At 52.3% G+C, this 20,502-nt stretch overlaps 1 protein-coding gene across 1 annotated transcript in view; it reads right to left on the minus strand.

Moving 5' to 3' along the window:
• Positions 1-20,502, minus strand: part of acin1b (apoptotic chromatin condensation inducer 1b) — a 184,709-nt gene that overhangs the window by 156,035 nt on the left and 8,172 nt on the right. Inside the window, exons 2-3 of the mRNA XM_041180956.1 lie at positions 2,619-2,798; positions 1,743-1,846 (exon numbers count right to left, since the gene is read on the minus strand). Coding sequence (XP_041036890.1) covers positions 1,743-1,846; positions 2,619-2,798 — 284 coding nt within the window. The remainder of the gene's footprint in view (positions 1-1,742; positions 1,847-2,618; positions 2,799-20,502) is intronic.

Here is a 20,502-nt window from a genome sequence, read left to right on the forward strand (position 1 = left end):
TTCGGGGCATGGGAACACTTTCAGCTCGTTCCAAGATCCATCACAAAATGATCCGCTTTCTCCCCATAGCCCTGTATCAATCCCCAAACTAATCCCACTGCCCTGCTCTTTCCCCATAGCCCTGTATCAATCACCAAACTAATCTCACTGCCCCGCTCTTTCCCCATAGCCCTGTATCAATCCCCAAATTAATTCCACTGACCACTCCCTCCCCATAGCCCTGTATCAATCCCCAAACTAATCCCACTGCCCTGCACTCTCCCCATAGCCCTGTATCAATCCCCAAACTAATGCCACTGCCCCGCTCTCTCCCCATAGCCGTGTATCAATCCCCAAACTAATCGCACTGCCCTGCTCTCTCCCCATAGCCCTGTATCAATCCCCAAACTAATCCCACTGCCTCACTCTCTCCCCATAGCCCTGTATCAATCCCCAAACTAATCCCACAGTCCAACTCTCTCCCCATAGCCTGTATCAATCCCAAACTAATCCCTCTGTCCCACTCTCCCTATAGCCCTGTATCAATCCCAAACTAATCCCACTGCCCTGCCCTCTCCCCATGGCCCTGTATCAATCCCCAAACTAATCCCACTGACCCACTCTCTCCCCATAGCCCTGCATCAATCCCAAACTAATCCCACTGCCCCCAATCTCTCCCCATAGTCCTGTATCAATCCCCAAACTAATCCCACTGCCCCACTCTCTCCCCATAGCCCTGTATCAATCCCCAAACTAATCCCACTGCCCCACTCTATCCCCATAGCCCTGTATCAATCCCCAAACTAATCCCACTGCCCCACTCTATCCCCATGGCCCTGTATCAATCCCCAAACGAATCCCACTGACCCACTCTCTCCCCATAGCCCTGTATCAATCCCCAAACTAATCCCACTGACCCACTCTCTCCCCATGGCCCTGTATCAATCCCCAAACTAATCCCACTGCCCCACTCTCTCCCCATGGCCCTGTATCAATCCCCAAACTAATCCCACTGCCCTGCTCTCTCCCCATAGCCCTGTATCAATCCCAAACTAATCCCACTGCCCCACTCTCTCCCCATCACCCTGTATCAATCCTCAAAGTAATCCCACTGCTCCGCTCTCTCCCCATAGCCCTGTATCAATCCCAAACTAATCCCACTGCTGCACTCTCTTCCCATAGCCCTGTATCAATCCCAAACTAATCCCACTGCCGCACTCTCTCCCCATAGCCCTGTATCAATCCCCAAAGTAATTCCACTGCTCCGCTCTCTCCCCATAGCCCTGTATCAATCCCCAAAGTAATCCCACTGCTCCGCTCTCTCCCCATAGCCCTGTATCAATCCCCAAAGTAATTCCACTGCTCCGCTCTCTCCCCATAGCCCTATATCAATCCCCAAAGTAATCCCACTGCTCCACTCTCTCCCCATCGCCCTGTATCAATTCCTAAACTAATCCCACTGCTCCAATGATGCCTCAAACCCACGAGGAAGCGTATCACACATCATTACCGTACAATGACACAGTGCTACCAGGCACTGCACCAAATTACATCTTGTACAATCGCCTCAAAGTACTGGAACACACTGAAAGTGAATGAGGTCACTCAAACCCTCAATATGACCGCAGGATCGGCGGAGGCTAAGGGGTCAATGTCTGACATGCTCTGCTTGTGTTTAGAACTGATCGAGCAGCTCCTGATACTGTGAAGGAGGACGAGGGCTCTAGGACTGCTCGCCCCACACTGACACACGCTGCACTTACACATGGTGACGGCCGACTCCGGGCTGCGACGATGCCTTTCTCTGAGCGACTGCTTCCTCTGCAGTTCCTGTCTCCTGCGTTAGTCTCCTGGCAGCTGGCTGTCCCTGGGCAGACAATAACACAACCCATTAGAAAGTCACCGTCCGAGAGTGCAGCTCTCCCTCAGCACTGACCCTCCGACAGTGCAGCTCTCCCTCAGCACTGACCCTCCGACAGTGCAGCTCTCCCTCAGCACTGACCCTCCGACAGTGCAGCTATCCCTCAGCACTGACCCTCCGACAGTGCAGCTATCCCTCAGCACTGACACTCCGACAGTGCGGCACTCCCTCAGCACTGACCCTCCGACAGTGCAGCTCTCCCTCAGCACTGACCCTCCGACAGTGCAGCTCTCCCTCAGCACTGTCCCTCCGACAGTGCGGCTCTGCCTCAGCACTGACCCTCCGACAGTGCGGCTCTCCCTCAGCACTGACCCTCCGACAGTGCGGCTCTCCCTCAGCACTGACCCTCCGACAGTGCGGCTCTCCCTCAGTACTGACCCTCCGACAGTGCGGCTCTCCCTCAGCACTGACCCTCCGACAGTGCGGCTCTCCCTCAGCACTGACCCTCCGACAGTGATGCTCTCCCTCAGCACAGACCCTCCGACAGTGCGGCTCTCTCGCAGCACTGACCCTCCGACAGTGCAGCGCTCCCTCAGCACTGACCCTCCGACAGTGCGGCTCTCCCTCAGCACTGACCCTCCGACAGTGCGGCTCTCCCTCAGTACTGACGCTCCAACAGAGCGGCACTGCCTGGGGGGGTTGAAATCTATCTTGAGGGGACTTTCAAGAATGACCCTCCCTTACCCGCCTTCCCCACATACATTGAAGCCCCTCGTACCTCCTTGGTGTCCTCGGAGTTCCTGCGGCGTTTCCCTGCAGAAAGGGAGGTGCTGGGAGCTGTCTGGCTTCGTCCACTCGAGGGTCTCGCTGCCTCAGCTCTGGGGCCTTCGGCGGACGGCGGGTGTCGGTCAGCAGACCTGTCCCTGCGGAAGGTCCCGTGCCGCACTGGGCTGGGAGACTGAAAAGGACGGGAACAAAACCTCTTAGTTACCCAGTGTCTAACCCCGTGCTGTACCTGTCCTGGGAGTGTTTGATGGGGACAGCGTAGAGAGAGATTTACTCTGTATCTAACCCCGTTCTGTACCTGTCCTGGGAGTGTTTGATGGGGACAGCGTAGAGAGAGATTTACTCTGTATCTAACCCCGTTCTGTACCTGTCCTGGGAGTGTTTGATGGGGTCAGTGTAGAGGGAGCTTTACTCTGTATCTAACCCCGTGCTGTACCTGTCCTGGGAGTGTTTGATGGGGATGGTGTAGAGGGAGATTTACTCTGCATCTAACCCCGTGCTGTACCTGTCCTGGGAGTGTTTGATGGGGACGGTGTAGAGGGAGATTTACTCTGTATCTAACCCCGTGCTGTACCTGTCGTGGGAGTGTTTGATGGGGACGTTGTAGAGGGAGATTTACTCTGTATCTAACCCCGTGCTGTAGCTGTCCTGGGTGTGTTTGATGGGGACAGTGTAGAGAGAGCTTTACTCTGTATCTAACCCCGTGCTGTACCTGTCCTGGGAGTGTGTGATGGGGACAGTGTAGAGGGAGCTTTACTCTGTATCTAACCCCGTGTTGTACCTGTCCTGGGAGTGTCTGATGGGGACGGTGTAGAGGGAAATTTACACTGTATCTAACCCCGTGCTGTACCTGTCCTGGGAGAGTTTGATGGGGACGGTGTAGAGGGAGATTTACTATGAATCTAACCCCGTGCTGTACCTGTCCTGGGAGTGTTTGATGGGTCAGTGCAGAGGGAGCTTTACTCAGTATCTAACCCCGTGCTGTACCTGTCCTGGGAGTGTTTGATGGGGATGGTGTAGAGGGAGATTTACCCTGTATCTAACCCCGTGCTGTACCTGTCCTGGGACTGTTTGATGGGGACAGTGTAGAGGGAGATTTACTCTGTGTCTAACCCCGTGCTGTACCTGTCCTGGGAGTGTTTGATGGGGACGGTGTAGAGGGAGATTTACTCTGTATCTAACCCCGTGCTGTGGCTGTCCTGGGTGTGTTTATGGGGACAGCGTAGAGAGAGCTTTACTCTGTATCTAACCCGGTGCTGTACCTGTCCTGGGAGTGTTTGATGGGGAAAGTGTAGCTGGAGCTTTACTCTGTATCTAACCCCGTGCTGTACCTGTCCTGGGAGTGTTTGATGGGGTCAGTGTGGAGGGAGCTTTACTCTGTATCTAACCCTGTGCTGTACCCTGTCCTGGGAGTGTTTGATGGGGACAGTGTAGAGAGAGCTTTACTCTGTATCTAACCCAGTGCTGTACCAGTCCTGGGAGTGTTTGATGGGGACGGTGTAGAGGGAGCTTTACTCTGTATCTAACCCCGTGCTGTACATGTCCTGGGAGTGTTTGATGGGGACGTTGTAGAGGGAGCTTTACTCTGTATCTAACCCCGTGCTGTACCTGTCCTGGGAGAGTTTGATGGGTCAGTGTAGAGGGAGCTTTACTCTGTATCTAACCCCGTGCTGTACCTGTCCTGGGAGTGTTTGATGGGTCAGTGTAGAGGGAGCTTTACTCTGTATCTAACCCCGTGCTGTACCTGTCCTGGGAGTGTTTGATGGGGACGGTGTAGAGGGAGATTTACTCTGTATCTAACCCCCGTGCTGTACCTGTCCTGGGAGTGTTTGATGGGGACGGTGTAGAGGGAGATTTACTCTGTATCTAACCCCGTGCAGTACCTGTCCTGGGAGGGTTAGATGTGGTCAGTGTAGAGGGAGATTTACTCTGTATCTAACCCCGTGCTGTAGCTGTCCTGGGTGTGTTTGATTGGGACAGCGTAGAGAGAGCTTTACTCTGTATCTAACCCGGTGCTGTACCTGTCCTGGGAGTGTTTGATGGGGAAAGTGTAGCTGGAGCTTTACTCTGTATCTAACCCCGTGCTGTACCTGTCCTGGGAGTGTTTGATGGGGATGGTGTAGAGGGAGATTTACCCTGTATCTAACCCCGTGCTGTACCTGTCCTGGGACTGTTTGATGGGGACAGTGTAGAGGGAGATTTACTCTGTGTCTAACCCCGTGCTGTACCTGTCCTGGGAGTGTTTGATGGGGACGGTGTAGAGGGAGATTTACTCTGTATCTAACCCCGTGCTGTGGCTGTCCTGGGTGTGTTTATGGGGACAGCGTAGAGAGAGCTTTACTCTGTATCTAACCCGGTGCTGTACCTGTCCTGGGAGTGTTTGATGGGGAAAGTGTAGCTGGAGCATTACTCTGTATCTAACCCCGTGCTGTACCTATCCTGGGAGTGTTTGATGGGGATGGTGTAGAGGGAGATTTACTCTGTATCTAACCCCGTGCTGTAGCTGTCCTGGGTGTGTTTGATGGGGACAGTGTAGAGAGAGCTTTACTCTGTATCTAACCCAGTGCTGTACAAGTCCTGGGAGTGTGTGATGGGGACAGTGTAGAGGGAGCTTTACTCTGTATCTAACCCCGTGTTGTACCTGTCCTGGGAGTGTTTGATGGGGACGGTGTAGAGGGAGATTTACACTGTATCTAACCCCATGCTGTACCTGTCCTGGGAGAGTTTGATGGGGACGGTGTAGAGGGATATTTACTCTGTATCTAACCCCGTGCTGTACCTATCCTGGCAGTGTTTGATGGGGAAAGTGTAGCTGGAGCTTTACTCTGTATCTAACCCCGTGCTGTACCTGTCCTGGGAGTGTTTGATGGGGACGGTGTAGAGGGAGATTTACTCTGTATCTAACCCCGTGCTGTAACTGTCCTGGGAGTGTTTGATGGGGACAGTGTAGAGGGAGCTTTACTCTGTATCTATGCCCGTGCTGTAGCTGTCCTGGGAGTGTTTGATGGGGACGGTGTAGAGGGAGATTTACTCTGTATCTAACCCCGTGCTGTACCTGTCCTGGGAGTGTTTGATGGGGACAGTGTAGAGGGAGCTTTACACTGTATCTAACCCCGTGCTGTACCTGTCCTGGGAGTGCTTTGATGGGGACAGTGTAGAGGGAGCTTTACTCTGTATCTAACCCGTGCTGTACCTGTCCTGGGAGTGTTTGATGGGGACGGTGTAGAGGGAGCTTTACTCTGTATCTAACCCCGTGCTGTACCTGTCCTGGGAGTGTTTGATGGGGACGGTGTAGAGGGAGCTTTACTCTGTATCTAACCCCGTGCTGTACCTGTCCTGGGAGTGTTTGATGGGACAGTGTAGAGGGAGATTTACTCTGTATCTAACCCCGTGCTGTACCTGTCCTGGGAGTGTTTGATGGGGACGGTGTAGAGGGAGCTTTACTCTGTATCTAACCCCGTGCTGTACCTGTCCTGGGAGTGTTTGATGGGGACAGTGTAGAGGGAGCTTTACTCTGTATCTAACCCCGTGCTGTACCTGTCCTGGGAGTGTTTGATGGGGACGGTGTAGAGGGAGATTTACTCTGTATCTAACCCCCTGCTGTACCTGTCCTGGGAGTGTTTGATGGGGACGGTGTAGAGGGAGATTTACTCTGTATCTAACCCGTGCTGTACCAGTCCTGGGAGTGTTTGATGGGGACAGTGTAGAGGGAGCTTTACTCTGTATCTAACCCCGTGCTGTACCTGTCCTGGGAGTGTTTGATGGGGACGGTGTAGAGGGAGCTTTACTCTGTATCTAAAACCCGTGCTGTACCTGTCCCGGAGGAATTTGATGGGGACAGTGTAGAGGGAGCGTTACTCTATATCTAACTCCGTGCTGTACCTGTCCTGGGTGAGTTTGATGGGGACAGTGTAGAGGGAGCTTTACTCTGTATCTAACTCCGTGCTGTACCTGTCCTGGGAGTGTTTGATGGATTCAGTGTAGAGGGAGATTTACTCTGTATCTAACCCCGCGCTGTACCTCTCCTGGGAGTGGTTGATGGGGACAGTGTAGAGGGAGATTTACTCTGTATCTACACCCGTGCTGTACCTGTCCTGGGAGTGTTTGATGGGTCAGTATAGAGGGAGCTTTACTCTGTATCTAACACTGGGCTGTACCTGTCCTGGGAGTGTTTGATGGGGAAAGTGAAGAGGGAGCTTTACTCTGTATCTAACCCCGTGCTGTACCTGTCCTGGGAGTGTTTGATGGGGACGGTGTAGAGGGAGATTTACTCTATATCTAACCCCGTGCTGTACCTGTCCTGGAGTGTTTGATGGGACAGTGTAGAGGGAGCTTTACTCTGTATCTAACCCTGTGCTGTACCTGTCCTGGGAGTGTTTGATGGGGACGGTGTAGAGGGAGCTTTACTCTGTATCTAACCCCGTGCTGTACCTGTCCTGGGAGTGTTTGATGGGGACAGTGTAGAGGGAGCTTTACTCTGTATCTAACCCCGTGCTGTACCTGTCCTGGGAGTGTTTGATGGGGACGGTGTAGAGGGAGATTTACTCTGTATCTAACCCCGTGCTGTACCTGTCCTGGGAGAGTTTGATGGGGACAGTGTAGAGGGAGCATTACTCTGTATCTAACCCTTTGCTGTACCTGTCCTGAGAGTGTTTGATGGGACAGTGTAGAGGGAGCTTTACTCTGCATCTGACCCTTTGCTGTACCTGTCCTGGAAGTCTCTGATGGGGATGGTGTAGAGGGAGTTTTAGTCTGCATCTAAACCCCGTGCTGTACCTGAACTGTGAGTGTTATATCGGGTTGGTGTAGAGGGAGCTTTACTCTGTGTCTAACCCCGTGCTGTAGCTGTCCTGGGAGTGTTTGATGGGGACGGTGTCGAGGGAGATTTACTCTGTATCTAACCCCGTGCTGTATCTGTCCTGGGTGTGTTTGATGGGGACAGCGTAGAGAGAGCTTTACTCTGTATCTAAACCGATGCTGTACCTGTCCTGGGAGTGTTTGATGGGGAAAGTGTAGCTGGAGCTTTACTCTGTATCTAACCCCGTGCTGTACCTGTCCTGGGAGTGTTTGATGGGGTCAGTGTGGAGGGAGCTTTACTCTGTATCTAACCCCGTGCTGTACCTGTCCTGGGAGTGTTTGATGGGGACGGTGTAGAGGGAGCTTTACTCTGTATCTAACCCCGTGCTGTACCTGTCCTGGGAGTGTTTGATGGGGACGGTGTAGAGGGAGATTTACTCTGTATCTAACCCCGTGCTGTACCTGTCCTGGGAGTGTTTGATGGGGACGGTGTAGAGGGAGATTTACTCTGTATCTAACCCCGTGCTGTAGCTGTCCTGGGTGTGTTTGATGGGGACAGCGTAGAGAGAGCTTTACTCTGTTTCTAACCCCGTGCTGTACCTGTCCTGGGAGTGTTTGATGGGGACGGTGTAGAGGGAGATTTACTCTGTGTCTAACCCCGTGCTGTTCCTGTCCTGGGAGTGTTTGATGGGGACGGTGTAGAGGGAGATTTACTCTGTATCTAACCGCGTGCTGTAGCTGTCCTGGGTGTGTTTGATGGGGACAGCGTAGAGAGAGCTTTACTCTGTATCTAACCCGGTGCTGTACCTGTCCTGGGAGTGTTTGATGGGGAAAGTGTAGCTGGAGCTTTACTCTGTATCTAACCCCGTGCTGTACCTGTCCTGGGAGTGTTTGATGGGGATGGTGTAGAGGGAGATTTACTCTGTATCTAACGTCGTGCTGTACCTGTCCTGGGAGTGTTTGATGGGGAAAGTGTAGCTGGAGCTTTACTCTGTATCTAACCCCGTGCTGTACCTGTCCTGGGAGTGTTTGATGGGGATGGTGTAGAGGGAGATTTACTCTGTATCTAACCCCGTGCTGTACCTGTCTTGAGAGTGTTTGATGGGGACGGTGTAGAGGGAGATTTACTCTGTGTCTAACCCCGTGCTGTACCTGTCCTGGGAGTGTTTGATGGGGACGGTGCAGAGGGAGATGTACTGTGTATCTAACCCCGTGCTGTAGCTGTCCTGGGTGTGTTTGATGGGGATAGCGTAGAGAGAGCTTTACTCTGTATCTAACCCCGTGCTGTACCTATCCTGGGAGTGTTTGATGGGGAAAGTGTAGCTGGAGCTTTACTCTGTATCTATCCCCGTGCTCTACATGTCCTGGGAGTGTTTGATGGGGACGGTGTAGAGGGAGATTTACTCTGTGTCTAACCCCGTGCTGTACCTGTCCTGGGAGTGTTTGATGGGGTCAGTGTAGAGGGACCTTTACTCTGTATCTAACCCCGTGCTGTAGCTGTCCTGGGAGTGTTTGATGGGGACAGCGTAGAGAGAACTTTACTCTGTTTCTAACCCCGTGCTGTACCTGTCCTGGGTGTGTGATGGGGACAGTGTAGAGGGAGCTTTACTCTGTATCTAACCCCGTGCTGTAACTGTCCTGGGAGTGTTTGATGGGGACAGTGTAGAGGGAGATTTACTCTGTATCTAACCCGTGCTGTACCTGTCCTGGGAGTGTTTGATGGGGACGGTGTAGAGGGAGCTTTACTCTGTATCTAACCCCGTGCTGTACCTGTCCTGGGAGTGTTTGATGGGGACAGTGTAGAGGGAGCTTTACTCTGTATCTAACCCAGTGCTGTACCTGTCCTGGGAGTGTTTGATGGGGACGGTGTAGAGGGAGCTTTACTCTGTATCTAACCCCGTGCTGTACCTGTCCTGGGAGTGTTTGATGGCGACAGTGTAGAGGGAGCTTTACTCTGTATCTAACCCTGTGCTGTACCTGTCCTGGGAGTGTTTGTTGGGGACAGTGTAGAGGGAGCTTTAACCTGTATCTAAACCAATGCTGTACCTTTCCTGGGAGTGTTTGATGGGGACTGGTTAGAGGGAGATTTACTCTGTATCTAACCCCGTGCTGTACCTGTCCTGGGAGTGTTTGATGGGGTCCGTGTAGAGGGAGATTTACTCGGTATCTAACCCCGTGCTGTAGCTGTCCTGGGAGTGTTTGATGGGGACGGTGTCGAGGGAGATTTACTCTGTATCTAACCCCGTGCTGTATCCTGTCCTGGGAGTGTTTGATGGGGACAGTGTAGAGAGAGCTTTACTCTGTATCTAACCCGATGCTGTACCTGTCCTGGGAGTGTTTGATGGGGAAGTGTAGAGGGAGCTTTACTCTGTATCTAACCCCGTGCTGTACCTGTCCTGGGAGTGTTTGATGGGGACAGTGTGGAGGGAGCTTTACTCTGTATCTAACCCCGTGCTGTACCTGTCCTGGGAGTGTTTGATGGGGACGGTGTAGAGGGAGCTTTACTCTGTATCTAACCCCGTGCTGTACCCTGTCCTGGGAGTGTTTGATGGGGACGGTGTAGAGAGAGCTTTACTCTGTATCTAACCCGGTGCTGTACCTGTCCTGGGAGTGTTTGATGGGGACGGTGTAGAGGGAGCTTTACTCTGTATCTAACCCCGTGCTGTACCTGTCCTGGGAGTGTTTGATGGGGACAGTGTAGAGGGAGCTTTACTCTGTATCTAACCCCGTGCTGTAGCTGTCCTGGGAGTGTTTGATGGGGACAGCGTAGAGAGAGCTTTACTCTGTTTCTAACCCCGTGCTGTACTGTCCTGGGAGTGTTTGATGGGGACAGTGTAGAGGGAGCTTTACTCTGTATCCAACCCCGTGCTGTAACTGTCCTGGGAGTGTTTCATGGCGACAGTGTAGAGGGAGCTTTACTCTGTATCTAACCCTGTGCTGTACCTGTCCTGGGAATGTTTGATGGGGACGGCCTAGAGGGAGCTTTACTCTGTATCTAACCCCGTGCTGTACCTGTCCTGGGAGTGTTTGATGGGGACGGTGTAGAGGGAGATTTACTCTGTATCTAACCCCGTGCTGTACCTGTCCTGGGAGTGTTTGATGGGGACAGTGTAGAGGGAGATTTACTCTGTATCTAACCCCGTGCTGTAGCTGTCCTGGGAGTGTTTGATGGGGAAGGTGTAGAGGGAGATTTACTCTGTGTCTAACCCCGTGCTATACCTGTCCTGGGTGTGTGATGGGGACAGTGTAGAGGGAGCTTTACACTGTATCTAACCCCGTGCTGTACCTGTCCTGGGAGTGCTTGATGGGGACAGTGTATAGGGATCTTTACTCTGTATCTAACGCCGTGCTGTACCTGTCCTGGGAGTGTTTGATGGGGACGGTGTAGAGGGAGCTTTACTCTGTATCTAACCCCGTGCTGTACCTGTCCTGGGAGTGTTTGATGGGGACGGTGTAGAGGGAGCTTTACTCTGTATCTAACCCCGTGCTGTACCTGTCCTGGGAGTGCTTCATGGCGACAGTGTAGAGGGAGATGTACTCTGTATCTAACCCTGTGCTGTACCTGTCCTGGGAATGTTTGATGGGGACGGCGTAGAGGGAGCTTTACTCTGTACCTAACCCCGTGCTTTACCTGTCCTGGGAGTGTGTGATGGGGACATTGTAGAGGGAGCTTTACTCTGTATCTAACCCCGTGTTGTACCTGTCCTGGGAGTGTTTGATGGGGACGGTGTAGAGGGAGATTTACTCTGTATCTAACCCCCTGCTGTACCTGTCCTGGGAGAGTTTGATGGGGACGGTGTAGAGGGAGATTTACTATCTATCTAACCTCGTGCTGTACCTGTCCTGGGAGTGTTTGATGGGTCAGTGTAGAGGTAGCTTTACTCTGTATCTAACCCCGTGCTGTACCTGTCCTGGGAGTGTTTGATGGGGATGGTGTAGAGGGAGTTTTACACTGTATCTAACCCCCGTGCTGTACCTGTCCTGGGAGTGTTTGATGGGGACGGTGTAGAGGGATATTTACTCTGTGTCTAACCCCGTGCTGTAGCTGTCCTGGGAGTGTTTGATGGGGACGGTGTCGAGGGAGATTTACTCTGTATCTAACCCCGTGCTGTACCTGTCCTGGGAGTGTTTGATGGGGAAAGTGTAGCTGGAGCTTTACTCTGTATCTAACCCCGTGCTGTACCTGTCCTGGGAGTGTTTGATGGGGTCAGTGTGGAGGGAGCTTTACTCTGTACCTAACCCCGTGCTTTACCTGTCCTGGGAGTGTGTGATGGGGACATTGTAGAGGGAGCTTTACTCTGTATCTAACCCCGTGTTGTACCTTTCCTGGGAGTGTTTGATGGGGACGGTGTAGAGGGAGATTTACTCTGTATCTAACCCCCTGCTGTACCTGTCCTGGGAGAGTTTGATGGGGACGGTGTAGAGGGAGATTTACTATGTATCTAACCTCGTGCTGTACCTGTCCTGGGAGTGTTTGATGGGTCAGTGTAGAGGGAGCTTTACTCTGTATCTAACCCCGAGCTGTACCTGTCCTGGGAGTGTTTGATGGGGACAGTGTAGAGGGAGCTTTACTCTGTATCTAACCCCGAGCTGTACCTGTCCTGGGAGTGTTTGATGGGGACGGTGTAGAGGGAGATTTACTCTGTATCTAACCCTGTGCTGTACCTGTCCTGGGAGTGTTTGATGGGGACGGTGTAGAGGGAGATTTACTCTGTATCTAACCCCCGTGCTGTACCTGTCCTGGGAGTGTTTGATGGGGACGGTGTAGAGGGAGATTTACTCTATATCTAACCCCGTGCTGTACCTGTCCTGGGAGTGTTTCATGGCGACAGTGTAGAGGGAGCTTTACTCTGTATCTAACCCCGTGCTGTACCTGTCCTGGGAATGTTTGATGGGGACGGCGTAGAGGGAGCTTTACTCTGTACCTAACCCCGGGCTTTACCTGTCCTGGGAGTGTGTGATGGGGACATTGTAGAGGGAGCTTTACTCTGTATCTAACCCCGTGTTGTACCTGTCCTGGGAGTGTTTGATGGGGACGGTGTAGAGGGAGATTTACTCTGTATCTAACCCCCTGCTGTACCTGTCCTGGGAGAGTTTGATGGGGACAGTGTAGAGGGAGATTTACTATGTATCTAACCTCGTGCTGTACCTTTCCTGGGAGTGTTTGATGGGTCAGTGTAGAGGGAGCTTTACTCTGTATCTAACCCCGTGCTGTACCTGTCCTGGGAGTGTTTGATGGGGATGGTGTAGAGGGAGTTTTACTCTGTATCTAACCCCCGTGCTGTACCTGTCCTGGGAGTGTTTGATGGGGACGGTGTAGAGGGAGATTTACTCTGTGTCTAACCCCGTGCTGTAGCTGTCCTGGGAGTGTTTGATGGGGACGGTGTCGAGGGAGATTTACTCTGTATCTAACCCCGTGCTGTATCTGTCCTGGGTGTGTTTGATGGGGACAGCGTAGAGGGAGCTTTACTCTGTATCTAAACCGATGCTGTACCTGTCCTGGGAGTGTTTGATGGGGACGGTGTAGAGGGAGATTTACTCTGTATCTAACCCCGTGCTGTAGCTGTCCTGGGTGTGTTTGATGGGGACAGCGTAGAGAGAGCTTTACTCTGTTTCTAACCCCGTGCTGTACCTGTCCTGGGAGTGTTTGATGGGGACGGTGTAGAGGGAGATTTACTCTGTGTCTAACCCCGTGCTGTTCCTGTCCTGGGAGTGTTTGATGGGGACGGTGTAGAGGGAGATTTACTCTGTATCTAACCGCGTGCTGTAGCTGTACTGGGTGTGTTTGATGGGGACAGCGTAGAGAGAGCTTTACTCTGTATCTAACCCGGTGCTGTACCTGTCCTGGGAGTGTTTGATGGGGAAAGTGTAGCTGGAGCTTTACCCTGTATCTAACCCCGTGCTGTACCTGTCCTGGGAGTGTTTGATGGGGATGGTGTAGAGGGAGATTTACTCTGTATCTAACGTCGTGCTGTACCTGTCCTGGGAGTGTTTGATGGGGAAAGTGTAGCTGGAGCTTTACTCTGTATCTAACCCCGTGCTGTACCTGTCCTGGGAGTGTTTGATGGGGATGGTGTAGAGGGAGATTCACTCTGTATCTAACCCCATGCTGTACCTGTCTTGAGAGTGTTTGATGGGGACGGTGTAGAGGGAGCTTTACTCTGTATCTAACCCCGTGCTGTACCTGTCCTGGGAGTGTTTGATGGGGACAGTGTAGAGGGAGCTTTACTCTGTATCTAACCCGTGCTGTACCTGTCCTGGGAGTGTTTGATGGGGACGGTGTAGAGGGAGCTTTACTCTGTATCTAACCCCGTGCTGTACCTGTCCTGGGAGTGTTTGATGGGGACGGTGTAGAGGGAGCTTTACTCTGTATCTAACCCCGTGCTGTACCTGTCCTGGGAGTGTTTGATGGGGACAGCGTAGAGAGAGCTTTACTCTGTATCTAACCCGTGCTGTACCTGTCCTGGGAGTGTTTGATGGGGACAGTGTAGAGGGAGCTTTACTCTGTATCTAACCCCGTGCTGTACCTGTCCTGGGATTGTTTGATGGGGACAGTGTAGAGGGAGCTTTACTCTGTATCTAACCCCGTGCTGTACCTGTCCTGGGAGTGTTTGATGGGGACGGTGTAGAGGGAGCTTTACTCTGTATCTAACCCCGTGCTGTACCTGTCCTGGGATTGTTTGATGGGGACGGTGTATAGGGAGATTTACTCTGTATCTAACCCGGTGCTGTACCTGTCCTGGGAGTGTTTGATGGGGACGGTGTAGAGGGAGATTTACTCTGTATCTAACCCCGTGCTGTAGCTGTCCTGGGTGTGTTTGATGGGGACAGCGTAGAGAGAGCTTTACTCTGTTTCTAACCCCGTGCTGTAGCTGTCCTGGGAGTGTTTGATGGGGACGGTGCAGAGGGAGATTTACTCTGTGTCTAACCCCGTGCTGTTCCTGTCCTGGGAGTGTTTGATGGGGATGGTGTAGAGGGAGATTTACTCTGTATCTAACCGCGTGCTGTAGCTGTCCTGGGTGTGTTTGATGGGACAGCGTAGAGAGAGCTTTACTCTGTATCTAACCCGGTGCTGTACCTGTCCTGGGAGTGTTTGATGGGGACGGTGTAGAGGGAGCATTACTCTGTATCTAACACCGTGCTGTACCTGTCCTGGGAGTGTTTGATGGGGATGGTGTAGAGGGAGATTTACTCTGTATCTAACCCCGTGCTGTACCTGTCCTGGGAGTGTTTGATGGGGAAAGTGTAGCTGGAGCTTTACTCTGTATCTACCCCCGTGCTGTAGCTGTCCTGGGAGTGTTTGATGGGGATGGTGTAGAGGGAGATTTACTCTGTGTCTAACCCCGTGCTGTACCTGTCCTGGGTGTGTGATGGGGACAGTGTAGAGGGAGCTTTACACTGTATCTAACCCCGTGCTGTAACTGTCCTGGGAGGGCTTGATGGGGACAGTGTATAGGGATCTTTACTCTGTATCTAACGCCGTGCTGTACCTGTCCTGGGAGTGTTTGATGGGGACGGTGTAGAGGGAGCTTTACTCTGTATCTAACCCCGTGCTGTACCTGTCCTGGGAGTGTTTGATGGGGACGGTGTAGAGGGAGCTTTACTCTGTATCTAACCCCGTGCTGTACCTGTCCTGGGAGTGCTTCATGGCGACAGTGTAGAGGGAGATGTACTCTGTATCTAACCCTGTGCTGTACCTGTCCTGGGAATGTTTGATGGGGACGGCGTAGAGGGAGCTTTACTCTGTACCTAACCCCGTGCTGTACCTGTCCTGGGAGTGTGTGATGGGGACATTGTAGAGGGAGCTTTACTCTGTATCTAACCCCGTGTTGTACCTGTCCTGGGAGTGTTTGATGGGGACGGTGTAGAGGGAGATTTACTCTGTATCTAACCCCCTGCTGTACCTGTCCTGGGAGAGTTTGATGGGGACGGTGTAGAGGGAGATTTACTATCTATCTAACCTCGTGCTGTACCTGTCCTGGGAGTGTTTGATGGGTCAGTGTAGAGGTAGCTTTACTCTGTATCTAACCCCGTGCTGTACCTGTCCTGGGAGTGTTTGATGGGGATGGTGTAGAGGGAGTTTTACACTGTATCTAACCCCCGTGCTGTACCTGTCCTGGGAGTGTTTGATGGGGTCAGTGTGGAGGGAGCTTTACTCTGTACCTAACCCCGTGCTTTACCTGTCCTGGGAGTGTGTGATGGGGACATTGTAGAGGGAGCTTTACTCTGTATCTAACCCCGTGTTGTACCTTTCCTGGGAGTGTTTGATGGGGACGGTGTAGAGGGAGATTTACTCTGTATCTAACCCCCTGCTGTACCTGTCCTGGGAGAGTTTGATGGGGACGGAGTAGAGGGAGATTTACTATGTATCTAACCTCGTGCTGTACCTGTCCTGGGAGTGTTTGATGGGTCAGTGTAGAGGGAGCTTTACTCTGTATCAAACCCCGAGCTGTACCTGTCCTGGGAGTGTTTGATGGGGATGGTGTAGAGGGAGTTTTACTCTGTATCTAACCCCCGTGCTGTACCTGTCCTGGGAGTGTTTGATGGGGACGGTGTAGAGGGAGATTTACTCTATATCTAACCCCGTGCTGTACCTGTCCTGGGAGTGTTTCATGGCGACAGTGTAGAGGGAGGTTTACTCTGTATCTAACCCCGTGCTGTACCTGTCCTGGGAGTGTTTGATGGGGACAGTGTAGAGGGAGCTTTACTCTGTATCTAACCCTGTGCTGTACCTGTCCTGGGAGTGTTTGATGGGGACGGCGTAGAGGGAGCTTTACTCTGTACCTAACCCCGTGCTGTACCTGTCCTGGGAGTGTTTGATGGGGACAGTGTAGAGGGAGCTTTACTCTGTATCTAACCCCGTGCTTTACCTGTCCTGGGAGTGTGTGATGGGGACATTGTAGAGGGAGCTTTACTCTGTATCTAACCCCGTGTTGTACCTGTCCTGGGAGTGTTTGATGGGGACGGTGTAGAGGGAGATTTACTCTGTATCTAACCCCCTGCTGTACCTGTCCTGGGAGAGTTTGATGGGGACAGTGTAGAGGGAGATTTACTATGTATCTAACCTCGTGCTGTACCTGTCCTGGGAGTGTTTGATGGGTCAGTGTAGAGGGAGCTTTACTCTGTATCTAACCCCGTGCTGTACCTGTCCTGGGAGTGTTTGATGGGGATGGTGTAGAGGGAGTTTTACTCTGTATCTAACCCCCGTGCTGTACCTGTCCTGGGAGTGTTTGATGGGGACGGCGTAGAGGGAGATTTACTCTGTGTCTAACCCCGTGCTGTAGCTGTCCTGGGAGTGTTTGATGGGGACGGTGTCGAGGGAGATTTACTCTGTATCTAACCCCGTGCTGTATCTGTCCTGGGTGTGTTTGATGGGGACAGCGTAGAGAGAGCTTTACTCTGTATCTAAACCGATGCTGTACCTGTCCTGGGAGTGTTTGATGGGGAAAGTGTAGCTGGAGCTTTACTCTGTATCTAACCCCGTGCTGTACCTGTCCTGGGAGTGTTTGATGGGGTCAGTGTGGAGGGAGCTTTACTCTGTATCTAACCCCGTGCTGTACCTGTCCTGGGAGTGTTTGATGGGGACGGTGTAGAGGGAGCTTTACTCTGTATCTAACCCCGTGCTGTACCTGTCCTGGGAGTGTTTGATGGGGACGGTGTATAGGGAGATTTACTCTGTATCTAACCCGGTGCTGTACCTGTCCTGGGAGTGTTTGATGGGGACGGTGTAGAGGGAGATTTACTCTGTATCTAACCCCGTGCTGTAGCTGTCCTGGGTGTGTTTGATGGGGACAGCGTAGAGAGAGCTTTACTCTGTTTCTAACCCCGTGCTGTACCTGTCCTGGGAGTGTTTGATGGGGACGGTGTAGAGGGAGATTTACTCTGTGTCTAACCCCGTGCTGTTCCTGTCCTGGGAGTGTTTGATGGGGACGGTGTAGAGGGAGATTTACTCTGTATCTAACCGCGTGCTGTAGCTGTCCTGGGTGTGTTTGATGGGGACAGCGTAGAGAGAGCTTTACTCTGTATCTAACCCGGTGCTGTACCTGTCCTGGGAGTGTTTGATGGGGAAAATGTAGCTGGAGCTTTACTCTGTATCTAAACCCGTGCTGTACCTGTCCTGGGAGTGTTTGATGGGGATGGTGTAGAGGGAGATTTACTCTGTATCTAACGTCGTGCTGTACCTGTCCTGGGAGTGTTTGATGGGGAAAGTGTAGCTGGAGCTTTACTCTGTATCTAACCCCGTGCTGTACCTGTCCTGGGAGTGTTTGATGGGGATGGTGTAGAGGGAGATTCACTCTGTATCTAACCCCGTGCTGTACCTGTCTTGAGAGTGTTTGATGGGGACGGTGTAGAGGGAGATTTACTCTGTGTCTAACCCCGTGCTGTACCTGTCCTGGGAGTGTTTGATGGGGACGGTGCAGAGGGAGATGTACTCTGTATCTAACCCCGTGCTGTAGCTGTCCTGGGTGTGTTTGATGGGGATAGCGTAGAGAGAGCTTTACTCTGTATCTAACCCCGTGCTGTACCTATCCTGGGAGTGTTTGATGGGGAAAGTGTAGCTGGAGCTTTACTCTGTATCTATCCCCGTGCTCTACATGTCCTGGGAGTGTTTGATGGGGACGGTGTAGAGGGAGATTTACTCTGTGTCTAACCCCGTGCTGTACCTGTCCTGGGAGTGTTTGATGGGGTCAGTGTAGAGGGACCTTTACTCTGTATCTAACCCCGTGCTGTAGCTGTCCTGGGTGTGTTTGATGGGGACAGCGTAGAGAGAACTTTACTCTGTTTCTAACCCCGTGCTGTACCTGTCCTGGGTGTGTGATGGGGACAGTGTAGAGGGAGCTTTACTCTGTATCTAACCCCGTGCTGTAACTGTCCTGGGAGTGTTTGATGGGGACAGTGTATAGGGATCTTTACTCTGTATCTAACGCCGTGCTGTACCTGTCCTGGGAGTGTTTGATGGGGACGGTGTAGAGGGAGCTTTACTCTGTATCTAACCCCGTGCTGTACCTGTCCTGGGAGTGTTTGATGGGGACAGTGTAGAGGGAGCTTTACTCTGTATCTAACCCAGTGCTGTACCTGTCCTGGGAGTGTTTGATGGGGACGGTGTAGAGGGAGCTTTACTCTGTATCTAACCCCGTGCTGTACCTGTCCTGGGAGTGCTTCATGGCGACAGTGTAGAGGGAGCTTTACTCTGTATCTAACCCCGTGCTTTACCTGTCCTGGGAGTGTGTGATGGGGACATTGTAGAGGGAGCTTTACTCTGTATCTAACCCCGTGCTGTACCTGTCCTGGGAGTGTTTGATGGGGATGGTGTAGAGGGAGTTTTACTCTGTATCTAACCCCCGTGCTGTACCTGTCCTGGGAGTGTTTGATGGGGACGGTGTAGAGGGAGATTTACTCTGTGTCTAACCCCGTGCTGTAGCTGTCCTGGGAGTGTTTGATGGGGACGGTGTCGAGGGAGATTTACTCTGTATCTAACCCCGTGCTGTATCTGTCCTGGGTGTGTTTGATGGGGACAGCGTAGAGAGAGCTTTACTCTGTATCTAAACCGATGCTGTACCTGTCCTGGGAGTGTTTGATGGGGAAAGTGTAGCTGGAGCTTTACTCTGTATCTAACCCCGTGCTGTACCTGTCCTGGGATTGTTTGATGGGGTCAGTGTGGAGGGAGCTTTACTCTGTATCTAACCCCGTGCTGTACCTGTCCTGGGAGTGTTTGATGGGGACGGTGTAGAGGGAGCTTTACTCTGTATCTAACCCCGTGCTGTACCTGTCCTGGGATTGTTTGATGGGGACGGTGTATAGGGAGATTTACTCTGTATCTAACCCGGTGCTGTACCTGTCCTGGGAGTGTTTGATGGGGACGGTGTAGAGGGAGATTTACTCTGTATCTAACCCCGTGCAGTAGCTGTCCTGGGTGTGTTTGATGGGGACAGCGTAGAGAGAGCTTTACTCTGTTTCTAACCCCGTGCTGTAGCTGTCCTGGGAGTGTTTGATGGGGACGGTGCAGAGGGAGATTTACTCTGTGTCTAACCCCGTGCTGTTCCTGTCCTGGGAGTGTTTGATGGGGACGGTGTAGAGGGAGATTTACTCTGTATCTAACCGCGTGCTGTAGCTGTCCTGGGTGTGTTTGATGGGGACAGCGTAGAGAGAGCTTTACTCTGTATCTAACCCGGTGCTGTACCTGTCCTGGGAGTGTTTGATGGGGACGGTGTAGAGGGAGCATTACTCTGTATCTAACACCGTGCTGTACCTGTCCTGGGAGTGTTTGATGGGGATGGTGTAGAGGGAGATTTACTCTGTATCTAACCCCGTGCTGTACCTGTCCTGGGAGTGTTTGATGGGGAAAGTGTAGCTGGAGCTTTACTCTGTATCTAACCCCGTGCTGTAGCTGTCCTGGGAGTGTTTGATGGGGATGGTGTAGAGGGAGATTTACTCTGTGTCTAACCCCGTGCTGTACCTGTCCTGGGTGTGTGATGGGGACAGTGTAGAGGGAGCTTTACACTGTATCTAACCCCGTGCTGTAACTGTCCTGGGAGGGCTTGATGGGGACAGTGTATAGGGATCTTTACTCTGTATCTAACGCCGTGCTGTACCTGTCCTGGGAGTGTTTGATGGGGACGGTGTAGAGGGAGCTTTACTCTGTATCTAACCCCGTGCTGTACCTGTCCTGGGAGTGTTTGATGGGGACGGTGTAGAGGGAGCTTTACTCTGTATCTAACCCCGTGCTGTACCTGTCCTGGGAGTGCTTCATGGCGACTGTGTAGAGGGAGATGTACTCTGTATCTAACCCTGTGCTGTACCTGTCCTGGGAATGTTTGATGGGGACGGCGTAGAGGGAGCTTTACTCTGTACCTAACCCCGTGCTTTACCTGTCCTGGGAGTGTGTGATGGGGACATTGTAGAGGGAGCTTTACTCTGTATCTAACCCCGTGTTGTACCTGTCCTGGGAGTGTTTGATGGGGACGGTGTAGAGGGAGATTTACTCTGTATCTAACCCCCTGCTGTACCTGTCCTGGGAGAGTTTGATGGGGACGGTGTAGAGGGAGATTTACTATCTATCTAACCTCGTGCTGTACCTG

Source organism: Carcharodon carcharias (assembly GCF_017639515.1).
Source record: "Carcharodon carcharias isolate sCarCar2 chromosome 27 unlocalized genomic scaffold, sCarCar2.pri SUPER_27_unloc_10, whole genome shotgun sequence".
Lineage (NCBI taxonomy): Eukaryota > Metazoa > Chordata > Chondrichthyes > Lamniformes > Lamnidae > Carcharodon > Carcharodon carcharias.